Raw genomic sequence first — 12,335 nt, 5'->3', positions numbered from 1 at the left:
CCTCCTCCTCCTCCTCCTCTTCCTCCTCCTCTTTCTCCTCCTCCTCCTCCTTCTTTTTTTGAGACAAGGTCTCACTCTATCGCCCAGGCTGGAGTGCAGTGGCATGATTTCGGCTCACTGCAACCTCTGCCTCCCAGGTTCAAGTAATTCTCCTGCCTCAGCCACCCAAACAGCTGGGATTACAGGCACATGACACCACACCCGGCTAAATTTTGTATTTTTAGTAGAGATGGGGTTTCATCAGGTTGGCCAGGCTGGTCTCAAACTCCTGACCTCAAGTGATCTGCCCGCCTTGGCCTCCCAAAGTGCTGGGATAACAGGCGTGAGCCCAGGCTTTTCTGAATAGAGTGATGGTGTGGTCAACCCCATTGACATGTTAAAGTCCTAACCTCAGTACTTAGAACATGACCTTATTTAGAAATAGGGTTGCAGACATAATGAATAAAGCTAAGATGAGGCCATGCAGGAGTGGTATGGGCCCTTATATCCAATATGACTAGGGTCTTTATAAGAAGAAGACACAAAAACATAGCATCCTTGTTATGAAGACCCGACTTTACAAATATAATCAAAAAAACTCAGAGTGTGATAGAAAAAAATGCCTAGAGTTGTCTCACTCATTGCAGGCTACATAGAAGTAACCAGGTGATGCTTTAGGACCTGGGAGAGAAACCCCTTTCCTGGATCACCTTCTCTTGGCTGAAGACTAGTTTTTTTTCTGTTCTTTGTTTTGTTTTGTTTTGTTTTACAGAAATAGATGTGTGTCTCCTAGAAGTCTACAAAATTATGCTTTTTATACACATTCTCAAATTTAAAACATGGGCTCAAACTCACCATCTAATAAAGGTATTGCTGAATCTGGTAGCATGTGGATGCATTAAGATACCTTACTTTTTATAATGTTGCGATTTATACATGAGAGAAAGGGGCACGAACCTTGGCAGTCTCCAGGGCTCCTGGAGGGCCTGTCCCTCTGCCCCAAAGGCCTCCAGTAGCGCTGCCGTCCAGTCTCCTGCTGCCCGGATGTGCACGCTGAAGAAGTCTTCCTGGGGGGCAGAGGTAAGGGTGAAGGGGTGCCACTCCAGCGAGGATATGGCCGAGCACTGCACCAAGATGTACTGCCCTGGCGCCATTTTAAAGCCACGCTTTTTCATGTGAAGTTCCAGGACTCCAGAGGGGTGGCTTACCACCTACGTGAGAGCAAGAGAGTTGGTTGCCTTTGTCCTCAAAATAATAAAGAAACACCTTTCATTCCCTCAAAGGTGTTCACAATTTTAGATGAGCTTGTTTCAGGTGTAATTTATATATCCCATCTGCTATTCGCTCCCAACGATATTTGCCACCACTTTCACATCTGTGTTTGCAACTCCAGCAAGAATCATGCTCCTCTGCTTCAGAGGGCAGTGTTTGAAATAGCTGTACCCAGGTGCAGTTGGTGCCCAGCATGTGAGTCCATGTGTCAAATGGCCAGGCTTTCCACAGCACAGTCAACCAGACCCAAGAGAGTAGAAGCTTGCGTATTATTATGCTTAGGGTTATTAAAATAGTCACCACATTAGCTCTGGGTTTTAACATCTAGGAACATATTTTAGCTTTTCAATGATCTGCATCTTATCTCAATGTCTTGTGAATTAATCCTCTTATTTCTTCAGGCTAAGTGAAAAAGGATCTTCAAACTCACTTCAAACTCTTTTCTTGTTTTAGTTGACTCCACCTTCAAACTCTTTTCTTTTTAGTTGAGTCTTATCCCGTGTCCTGACTCCACTGTGAGTTTTAGATGTAGGGAAGCATTGTGCAAGGTTTCTAGTAGTGTTTATAAAAGTTTTATGATTTGCTGCTTATCAGAGGGAAAGAGCTAATTTCCCTTCTTAGATTTCTATCTTGTTTCCTGAAAAATCTCTCCAGGCCCTCCCGTCTTCTTTTGTGACAAGAGGTATAAGGGAACAAAATCTAGCATCTAGATACTGTGACAGTATTTTTCCATTCAAAAGAGAATTTCACGGCATTTTAATCATTGGTTCTAAGTTTTCCCTCTCCCTACTGGTATCTGTTCTGACACTGCGGTTAAATGGTCTCCCTAGTAACAGCTTGAGTAGGTTTCCAGAAGTTTTACAGTCTGGCTTTTGATACAGCCTGACATCCTTTGGTGCTTAACTTAAAAACAGCAACATAGAAACAGCTTAAAGCAGAAATAGGAAGCAATTTCTATACATCTGCTTTCATGAAGGTGGCTACAGAGATACAGGATTCTGTTAAAATTATGTTAGCAAAGTGGGATAGGCTTGGCTAACGGAGAGTTTCTTCTTGGACATTTCAAAAACTAGGGGAGAGTATTTGGCACCTTTTCACTCTCCTAGGCATGCATTTTTTTGGTCTTGGTCTATCCCTTCCCAGCTTCCTCCAGCAAGAGGTAAACATTGTGAGGATGTAGAGATGCGAGAATGGGGAGCAAGCCTGAAAAATGCTACCAGGAGCACGCCGCTCACGAGGGTAGAACTCTGTCTTCATCCTTCATGCTGCTCATGAGGGTAGAACTCTGTCTTCATCCTTCCTCTCCATTTTTCTTCCCCACATTGGTCCCTCTTGCTCTGAACCTTATGGTGACTGTTTGCCCTTCCTCTGCTTGTTAGTCCCCAGTGAGAGTGTATAGATTTGAAAATGTTGTTTGTTTGCAAAATTTGTGTCTTTACTTGGTGAAGGAAGTGATTCTCCTTCAAGTCACTATGACCCATGTAAAGCACACTCACTCCCCTTGCATTTCACCCTAGAGAGAAACCAAAATAAAGAAAAAGCGGATCATTCCAGAGCTGTACAATAAACCTTTATCAGAATTCTGTGTACCGTCTGGAGCCCTGATCCCTGTCTTCAGCAAAATTAGTCACACTAAAAGATGCTCAGGATACAAGCAATTATTAGAACAGAAGATGAGCCTCTAAATTACAGACAGTTCTGCAATAAAAATGGCAAATTAAAAACTTGGGCTAATAAAAAATTTTCATCTACACTCAGGCTTTTATTCAGACATAAAGCTACATGCATACCTTGGTAATGACAACTTCTTGTTGAAATCGCCAGAATCTAATTATTCTTTCACATGCATACAAGACCACAGGGCCTAAAATCCATTTCCAAGCCTGCAGAGAGTAGCAGAGAGAGAGAGAAAAAGGAATGAAAATAGAATCCAAATATTTTCAATTTGAACCAAATCAATATAAAACATGACGGGGTTTAAACATTTTTCCTTTAACTTTGGGCCAGTTATCAACAACAAAGATGTCTCCTTGTATTATATACTATAACATTCAATTATTTCTTGAAGTCTACAAGCTTATTTAAGAGATTAAATTCTTCTATATTGGTTTTTATGCTTACTTGATCAATGATGCCTTTATGTAATTAGAAATAATTGAATTTGCAAAGAAATAAAAAAGCAGATTGATGTTTATGTTACATACGATAGAGTCATAAATACTCCCAAACTCAAGCCAAAGTCAAAGCTACATTACTCGCCCAACACAGGACACAAGAAATTGCATTTTAAAATCTCAAATAGTACTTTTTGGGCCAAGAATGCATCACAACTAGAGGGTCTGCCTGAATAAACACAGAAATACACACACACACACACACACACACACACACACACACACACACACACAGTTATATAGAGTAAAATATAGTTTCCTGATACCTTAAATTTAAGTTTATCTAATCACAGCAAAAGACTCAATAATTGTCTAGAGAATTGTGATGGTGAAAATGTCCTTTTTAAATCAGATGCTATGTGAACCTTTGGTGAGTATAATGTGCATTACTGATGATCAATTTACCAGCAGGCTATTGTATCAGGCGCTCTGAACAACATAAGGTGTCTTCCTCAGTAAAAGGGAAGGGATGGGAAGTTACAAATTTTGAAGAGTTCTATTTGTACTGAACAATCCCATGAGACATATGTATTGTCTTGATTTTACAGAAGACGGAATTAAGACTCAGTCAGATCAACCAAATTATCCAAGGTCATAAAGGGAAGAAGGTGTCTGGTAGAGATGTGAACTCAGATATGCCTGACTACCCAGCCTGAGTTCTTTCCAGGACCCCAGGCTACCTCCCACGTGCATTGCCATATTGTCGTGGTCCTTTCTGTCCAGCCCTGAAATTGATACTGAGGCTTGTTTTCCAAAACATTAGAAACTCATGAACTCATTGAATTTTAGGATATTAAACGATCTTGGAAATCTACTCTAATTCTTTTTTTCTTTTTATAATTTTTATTGTTTTAAATAGACAAATAATAATTGTATATATTCACGAGGTACATAGTGATGTTTTGATATACATAATGTATCATGATAAGGTCAGGGTAAATTACTCTATTCATCATCTCAAACACTGATTATTTCTTTGTATTGGGAACATTCAATACCCTCTAATTCTTTTAGAATTAAAAGAAGGAAAATCCTGATATTCTGAGTTGCCTGGAGAGTCCGAAGCGGACCAGAGAGAGCCAGGGCTAGAACTCAAGCCTTTTCATGTGTCCCTACACTTCCTCCTAGGTTTTCTAAATCCACCGCCTTACCCCTTGAATAGTATCTAGGGAGGCAGGAAGGATGGCTCGGTCTTCGGAACTCAGACATTCACCACCCCTCACCAACTGACCCGTTACTCAGTGCTCCCTGACCAGTCGTCTGGCTCCGTCTCTTCTGTTGGTGGGTCACAAGTGTTTTAGCATTAGTTGTACTTCCTTTGAGTCACCACTTTCTCATTTTGTCTATTTCTTTTTGTTGATTTCTGGGTCTCTTTGCATGGTCCCTCTTCTCAACTATATCAACCATCTTTGCTTTTTTTTTTTTTTTTTCCTGGGGGGCTCTTGGCCTCATAAAAGCTAGATCAATGGGGGCAACACAAGGCAATTTGACCCACTTACTTTTTCTGCCTCAGTGAGGCCCAGCAATGTGTTCGGAACAGCAAAGAGAATAAACCTTTTGTCTCCCTATGCTGTGGATGACGAGGTGAAGATGATCAGAGTAAGGGGAAATTAGGAAGCGTCCCTAGGAAGCACGGGGTTGGGCCAAGCAAAGGAATCCTTAGGTCTCTTATGCTTGAATGAACCAGAAAGCTTTTTGAGAATTGCTTTGGCTGTTTACAGAAATGAGAGTGAGAATTGGCAGTTCTTTCTATGTGGGCTAAAAGAGATATTTGCAAAGACACTCACAGTCTTCATATATTTTTACAAATAATCTTCCCCACCCATTTTAGAGAGTTTGGGGGCATCACACACTTCATTTTGGTGATGTCAAATCAGACATGGTCTCTGATATTTTCCACGGTAATAAAATGTAATGGATTATTTTTCTTTCCATGGTTCAGGTAGGAGAATGTAAGCTATTAATCCCTGACTCCATCTCAACCTGAGTATATCCCTTGCTCCAAGAGGAGGTAGCCAGTGTAGTTACCTGTGTTGTGCCTGGAGCCCCTGGAAGTCAGGGCCTGAGGGAGAGATGGCCAGGGATGAATATTAGGGAACTGTCCTTGCAGTGATACCTGGGACAGACAAGAGTGAATCAAGACAAAGAGGCCTTGATTCAGAACAAGAGGGATGTGTGCCAAGGTAGATGCTGGGCTGGGTGTCTGAAGACCTGATTCTGTCCTTGGGGCCACCACCCCTCATTCTGTGCCACTAGGCACATCTTGGGATTTATTATGTTCACAATATCCTGTTTTGTAAAATGGGAACTAGCTGGAGAAAATTATTATTTAAGTTCCCTCCAAGCTGTTAAACACTATGGCTTTATTCACAGAGATAAATAGAACGTTGGGGCTATGTACTTGTAGCTAGCAGCAGAGTGCTGACAAAATGGGGGTTAAGGAAGCTGGAGATTTACAGTGAATGCTGTGGGGTGTGGAGGAGAAAGTTCATGGCCACAGAGTTAAGGGCTCTGGGTCTTTGATGTGGCTTTACTGTGAATGCCTTTTGTGACCATAGGTAAGACACTGAAACTGCTTGGACCCCAATTTCCTCAGCCATTAAATAATGGGGAAGAACTATTTAGTATCTAAATTTCCTTAATGCTAAAATAATCCATGGCTTCTTGGATTTATTTTCTTCTTCTCCAAAAAATACTCAAAAAGTCACGCTACAGTGAGTATTTTATGATAGAAATAAAACAATGTTGATTCAAAAGCAGCAATAATGAAACTTGTTTCCTTCACTTTCACTCCTGGTTTTTCATTCCTACCAGAAAATAAGAACATGCTGGCTTTGATTTTATTTTATGTGTGTGTTTATGAATAGCCTCTTTTTCTAGACAATCAGATCTCCTGGGGCAGGTCCCACGTCTGTGAATCCTGTCTACTGCATTGCCAAGCAGTGCACTTAGGCACTCAGTGAAAGTTCGCTGAATTGACTCTACCTCGGTCAGGGCTTTCTCCTTTACCACTCACAGCCTTCCCTAGTAATTACAAAGTGTCAACCTTATGGTTACGATTAGTTGATGCTGTAGTTAAATGACATAAAGTGCTTCTTTGGCCTAGGACAACCAGGCATCTTTTGAGACTGGATTGCATCAGAAGCAAACCAGGAATCTGGAGTCCTGTATGCATCAGTGCATTTGGGCTGGAAAGGGAGACTGAGACAAGCAGGGGAGGGGGGACTGCCGGGTATAGTTGGTTTCTTTAATCGGTTCCGTTTATGCGAGGTGAGGTACAAAGCATTCTCTGTCCTAACATTGGGAACAGTGCACCACTGAAGGAGAAATGATACATATTCTATTGATCAGAGCACCGTGAAAACGCCCTGAGTTAAGAGAGGCAAGGAAGGAGAAATGGAGCTTTGCAGAGACCGAGTAGGTGTGGTGCAGTGAAGCACAGGAACCCTTCTTTGTCCTTGGGATGCCTTTCGGATTCAGTGTCTATAAGACATCAGAGAGAGTATCGTACGGTTCAGCCAAGCGGTAATTGCATAGCCCACACACGCTTTGACTCAGGATCCATTACAAACAATGGGAGAGAGTGACACCCTGAGTTTGGGAGTGCAAGGAAGTGGAGCAGGGGAGAGTTAGAGAGAGACGAGTAAGGCCCCCTCTTAATGATAATTAATGCCAGCAAACGCTGCTGGGAGCAGGTCCTGGTCTGTATTCATGAGGTGTGGGGGAGTATTGATTTTTTTATGGAGACGCTGTAGCTGAAAATTTTAGAGAGGTATTCATGTTCCTTATTAATATGCAGGTTGGATAGTGGCTACTGAGAGTTGAGTTTAAGACAGAGACAATCTATACCGGCCATTAAAAGAACCACAGTCTAATGGGCACATCTATTCCGGTTCTCTTGGTTTTAAACCTTCCTCCTAGTACTTTCACCCTTAAAATCCAGTGCTTAATTTAATATATTTGAGGGTTTTTTTTTAAACAATGCAATCACTTATATTCTTCATATGTTGATGACTTAATTTCCCAAATCTTCATCAATTGTATATATTATACCCTGTTATTCCATGTTTTAAGTTCCGTATTTTTGGACACTTATTTCCTCCTACTTTTTATCTGCCAGTTGCATTTATTTTCTTGCAAGCATCACTTGGTTGTCCCAAAGATTTGCACTGTTCTAAGATACCAGAGGAGGCCAGATAGGAATATTATTTCTCTTTACCTACGCTACCAACTGTAACGGTTACCACCTACCCAGGAAATCTGACTTTTCAGATCTGTGGACATTATCATCTACACAAATTAATTAAGTATCTTCTTGGCTAATGTCATCATTATTTCAGTTACAAAAGCTTAATTAGGGCAAGAAGTAAATGCATTTGACACCCTAAGTTTTTGATCCCCAAAGCTGTGGAAAGGAAGAAGGCAAGCTTATAAAGAAGGCCTGAGCCTCATTTGGCTGTTCACGGACCTAGGTTTGAGCAGGGGTGCTGGTAATTCTTGGACTGGGAGCAGGGGCAGTTAAGCAGAGGACACGTGGCCAAGGATGCAGGGAGCACAGAGAAGGGTGGTAAGGCCTAAGGCTGACCCCTCCAGGGACATCAGTGTGCTGTTATGAATTCCCACAATATCAGACAGTAGTATTTAAAGGTAAGTAGAATAATACATTTCAAAGCTGAACATAGTGCTTTTGGCAGTAAACCTCTTTAAAAATTATCTGTAACTTGATTTCTCCGTTAGCACACTTAATAAAGAGTTGGCTTTGTCTAGTGGTGAAATGTGCTTTCTTTTTTTCAAGCCTATAAAAGCTCTATATTTTAACTGCAGGGACATTTATTTTTAAAAGCTCCTGGGTTCATTCTTACCGAGGGTTCCTTGCCAGAAAATTGAGGCACGGGGCATTGGGCCTCTGTCTGCCATTCTGCATAGCGGTCTCTACAGAAGGTGATGTTGTGCAGAGAGAGACTGTCTTGGGTTTGGCCTCGAACAATCCGACTTGTTAATTAAGAAAAGCAAAACAAAACAAAAAACAAAAACATCAAACTGATTTTGAGCAGTCTTGTTATTCCACAGATATACATTCTACAGTGAGCTTGGAAATATCACTTCCAGTTCTTGAAACTCAGGCTGTCATTCATTTCCCCCACCTTCTTTAAAAATAAGCATTTAAGAAGCTTCGAGTAACTTTGAAGATCCCAGAAAAGAAGTGCCCCTCTGTGGTATCCTGTGTTAAATTGAAAGTGTCTATATTAGAGAATTCATAATGAAGGGAAATTGTTTGAACACATCCTTTTGTAGACTGTTGAATTTAATTAGGTTTCATCTTGTCCTGATTGCTGATTTGGGCTAATTGGCTAACTTTGTACTATTTGGTTCTTTTGCAGATTTATTTAACTTCTACCCTCATTGGGTTGTTTCTGAGTGCTTAGAAGTCTTCAAGTGAAGAAGTCAAAAGAAGTGCCCAGAATAATGGTATTTTTTCCCCTAGTGACCACCAGCAAGCCAGCGTTTCACTCGGTCAAAATAGGTCACAATGGAGTGTGTCTTCAAGATGGTATTGATACATTAGGAATGGAAAGAGAAGGCAGTCTTAATGAATAGAGCACTGGACAAAGAGTCCTATAATCCTTCTATATTTTATTTGCCATGAGTGCACTCCTGACTGGCCTTTGACAAGTCGCTTTGGTACAAGCTCCTAGGGTTCCTCCTTGGTGCAGACAGCAAAGCCCAAGACTTTCCCAAGGTCAGGGAATCTGGGAATTGTTTGGTTCCTAGGTGTTAGTGAATAAAATGCATTGATCTGTTTTGAGAATCATGGTACTCTAGACTGAGAAACCTTAGCATCACACAGGCTTATGTCCTGGACAGCCTGTGGAGTGGTGTGGTCCCTGTTATATCACAGGGCATGGGAGGAGGGAGCAGTAATATGCCCTTGGAAACAGCCTGGTGTCAGCTAGAACTGACATCTTGGCCTTTGTCCCAGTCTGTTTTATGGAAGCCATCCAAACTTGATAACATCCCTCTGAGTTCGATGAGAAAAACTATCTGTAAATCTCCAATGTACAAATGACGCCCAGGCATAGGCAGGGTGAATAGTAAGTGAGAGTCAGAGGAAGGATTCCAGACATTTAACACTTTCATTCTCAGGCTGTAGGCAGCATTCCCCGTAGTGTCTAAAAGAAGCCTCATCTTATTCCACAAATGCTGTATCTTTTAAAAATTTTAAACTTTTGAAATGGCTTCATCTATGCCATCCCATAATAGGAAGATTAGTGGGCCTTAACACATTCCAATAATCCTACTTTCACTTGGCACTTTGTGTAGAATTTGCAAATTGCTTTTGCTGTAAACAGTAGCTGTAGAATACTTCACACTGAGAAGATTAAATGAGGCCCTTATCCTAAAATAAGGTTTTCAACTAGGTTAAAATCACTAAAAAATTTCATCTTATGATATGTTATTTGGATATCAAAAATATCTCCAATGAAACACTGCCCATTGAAATTCTCTTGTGCTTCTACAGTGCACCAGGGTGTGGATGTGGGGGATGTATGTTTAGTGGGGCAAGTACATAGTGTCTGTGAAGAGGGCTTCTAGACTCCCCTGGGTTATAGGTAGCCTCATAAATACGCTGCAGGGGTCACAACCCTGGCGTCATGAGCGGAATCAGCAGTAGGAAGGGGGGACTGACAATCTCTGAGTTGGAACACACTAGGACCGTCACACACTATCCACCTTGCCCACCCCAAGTACAAAAATAACTGGTGAGTTTTTTTTTTTTTTTTTGAGACGGAGTCTCGCTCTGTCGCCGGGGCTGGAGTGCAGTGGCCGGATCTCAGCTCACTGCAAGCTCCGCCTCCCGGGTTCACGCCATTCTCCTGCCTCAGCCTCCCGAGTAGCTGGGACTACAGGCGCCCGCCACCTCGCCGGCTAGTTTTTTGTATTTTTTAGTAGAGACGGGGTTTCACCGTGTTAGCCAGGATGGTCTCGATCTCCTGACCTCGTGATCCGCCCGTCTCGGCCTCCCAAAGTGCTGGGATTACAGGCTTGAGCCGCCGCGCCCGGCCGAGATTTTCACATTCAGAAGAGCCAGTCCCAGAGAGTTCTAGCTGAAAGAAAATGGAAATCCTCTAGCCAGGCAGTAGAGTACGTGTGAACGTGGACTGACCCGGTTGCTAAGGCTCAGCAGAGGCACAGGCAGTCTTTTAAGGTAAAATGCACCTTCAGGGGCACTTCTTCCTTGGAGAATGTGTTTCTTTCTGTCCGCCAGCTGAGGGACAATGGGAGATGTCTTAGGTACAGGCAGTGGCGGCGGCAGAACTGTGACCCCCTTCCAGAAGTAGGGGGCTGAGCATTAAGGGTGAGGAGGGAGACTGGAGGGGTCGTTGACTTGCAGAGGGGCAAATCCCAAAGCATTGCCCATGGGCTCTACATGGGACCCAGAGTCACCAAGGCATGTGTGACTTCCTAGGCCGTGCCACTCTGCAGCTATGCACTTGCTCTTCCAGGTCCGTGCAGAGAGGGAGGCCACCTCCGGGACAGGACCCTCTGCACTCAGCAGTGGCAATGGTGGGAGAATGAGGGGCGGAAGAGGGCATTGTGCTGTGCAGGAACAGAGGAGTTGCTGCTGGCAAGCCAAAAAGGGCGTTAGCAACATTGCTGGTCGCATTCTTGCTGGTGTTGAGGAAGGTTTAATTCATAAAACGGAAGACTTGTTCTTCCAGGGCTTGCTAAATCAGAGTAAAGGTTTGATGATCTAAAGACTGGTGTCCTAGATCTGACTCTGTTGTTTATTCATCATGGGAACTTGAGGGCATCACTTAACCCTGAGAACACCTTTTTCCTTTTTATGAAATGGGGACAATAGCACCTTCTCTACGTGACAGGACTGTTGTGGCGGTCGAGTTGATCATGCATATGAATGTGCTTTGAAAATTGTAACATGGAAAAAATGGCAATCAGTTTTTGAAATAATTAAAAGGGACAAGCTAGTTCATAGACAGCAATTGATTCATTAGTCCAGGGCCATTTATTAATATTTAAAGGATTGAAAAACATTATATTTGAGGGATTTTGAACACATCAGGGGCTATGCTAGCTTCCTGATGAAGAGATGAACCATATCAGGTGGGTATTGAATGCCAGAGCAGTGTTTTATGGGATGTCTGAGCAAAATGGAGTCCTAGAGGTCAAATGGGGAAACTGAGGCCCAGAGGACCTGAAGGGCTCACTCTGATAACTGGTCTCAGAGCTGGATCTGGACCCTGCACCAGACTGCCCATGCCACACATTGTCCCTGCCCGAACACCAGGTTTCCTAGTTGATGGTTTTGGTTAAGCAGAAGTGAAATCTTGGTGTCAAAAATATATATCCTGAGTAATCCCACATAAATTGGATTGCAGAACAGGTGCTGAATGAAACATAGATCTACTGTCATCCTGCATTCATTAGAATTCCTGAATTTTATAAACATGCCAAGACTCACTAACAGAGTCAATGAGGAAAAATGAATATAATACTTCACCATCTATTAGCTTACTTTCAGTGTTACTGAAAAAGCGTTTGCCACGGTCAATGTGCTTTTCACACATTGTACAAGTCCTTTAGTCACTGCATGCCGGGATCCTTCATCTAAAGGACTTTCTGAGATTATTTTGGGACTCTCAGAGATAAAATCCTTACAGAGGAGCACAGTGTGGACTTACCCCATCCCATGGATGGCCAGGCTGAGAAAGAAGACGATGAAAACATGGTGTGTGCACCAGAATAACTCATAGGAGGCCTGTCTGACGAACTCGGTTGATGACGTCATGATCAAGACTAAAGCCAGAGAGATCACCAGGCCGGTGACGCCCGCTATTGTCCTTAGCAATTCAGTGGTTGTATTCTAAAAAAAAAAAAAAAAAAAAAAAA

General features: G+C 42.5%; 1 protein-coding gene across 1 annotated transcript in view; it reads right to left on the bottom strand.

The window, feature by feature from the left end:
- NOX3 (NADPH oxidase 3) overlaps window positions 1–12,335 on the bottom strand; it is a 62,097-nt gene that overhangs the window by 34,071 nt on the left and 15,691 nt on the right. The window contains exons 6-9 of the mRNA XM_017891958.1: window positions 12,128–12,309; window positions 8,288–8,417; window positions 3,042–3,134; window positions 937–1,190 (exon numbers count right to left, since the gene is read on the bottom strand). Of these exons, the coding sequence (XP_017747447.1) occupies window positions 937–1,190; window positions 3,042–3,134; window positions 8,288–8,417; window positions 12,128–12,309 (659 nt within the window). The remainder of the gene's footprint in view (window positions 1–936; window positions 1,191–3,041; window positions 3,135–8,287; window positions 8,418–12,127; window positions 12,310–12,335) is intronic.

Source organism: Rhinopithecus bieti, unplaced genomic scaffold (genome assembly GCF_001698545.2).
Source record: "Rhinopithecus bieti isolate Rb0 unplaced genomic scaffold, ASM169854v2 scaffold_1583, whole genome shotgun sequence".
NCBI classification, from domain to species: domain Eukaryota; kingdom Metazoa; phylum Chordata; class Mammalia; order Primates; family Cercopithecidae; genus Rhinopithecus; species Rhinopithecus bieti.
Note: the sequence above shows the minus strand (reverse complement) of the source record. Positions and strands in the feature narration are given on the sequence as shown.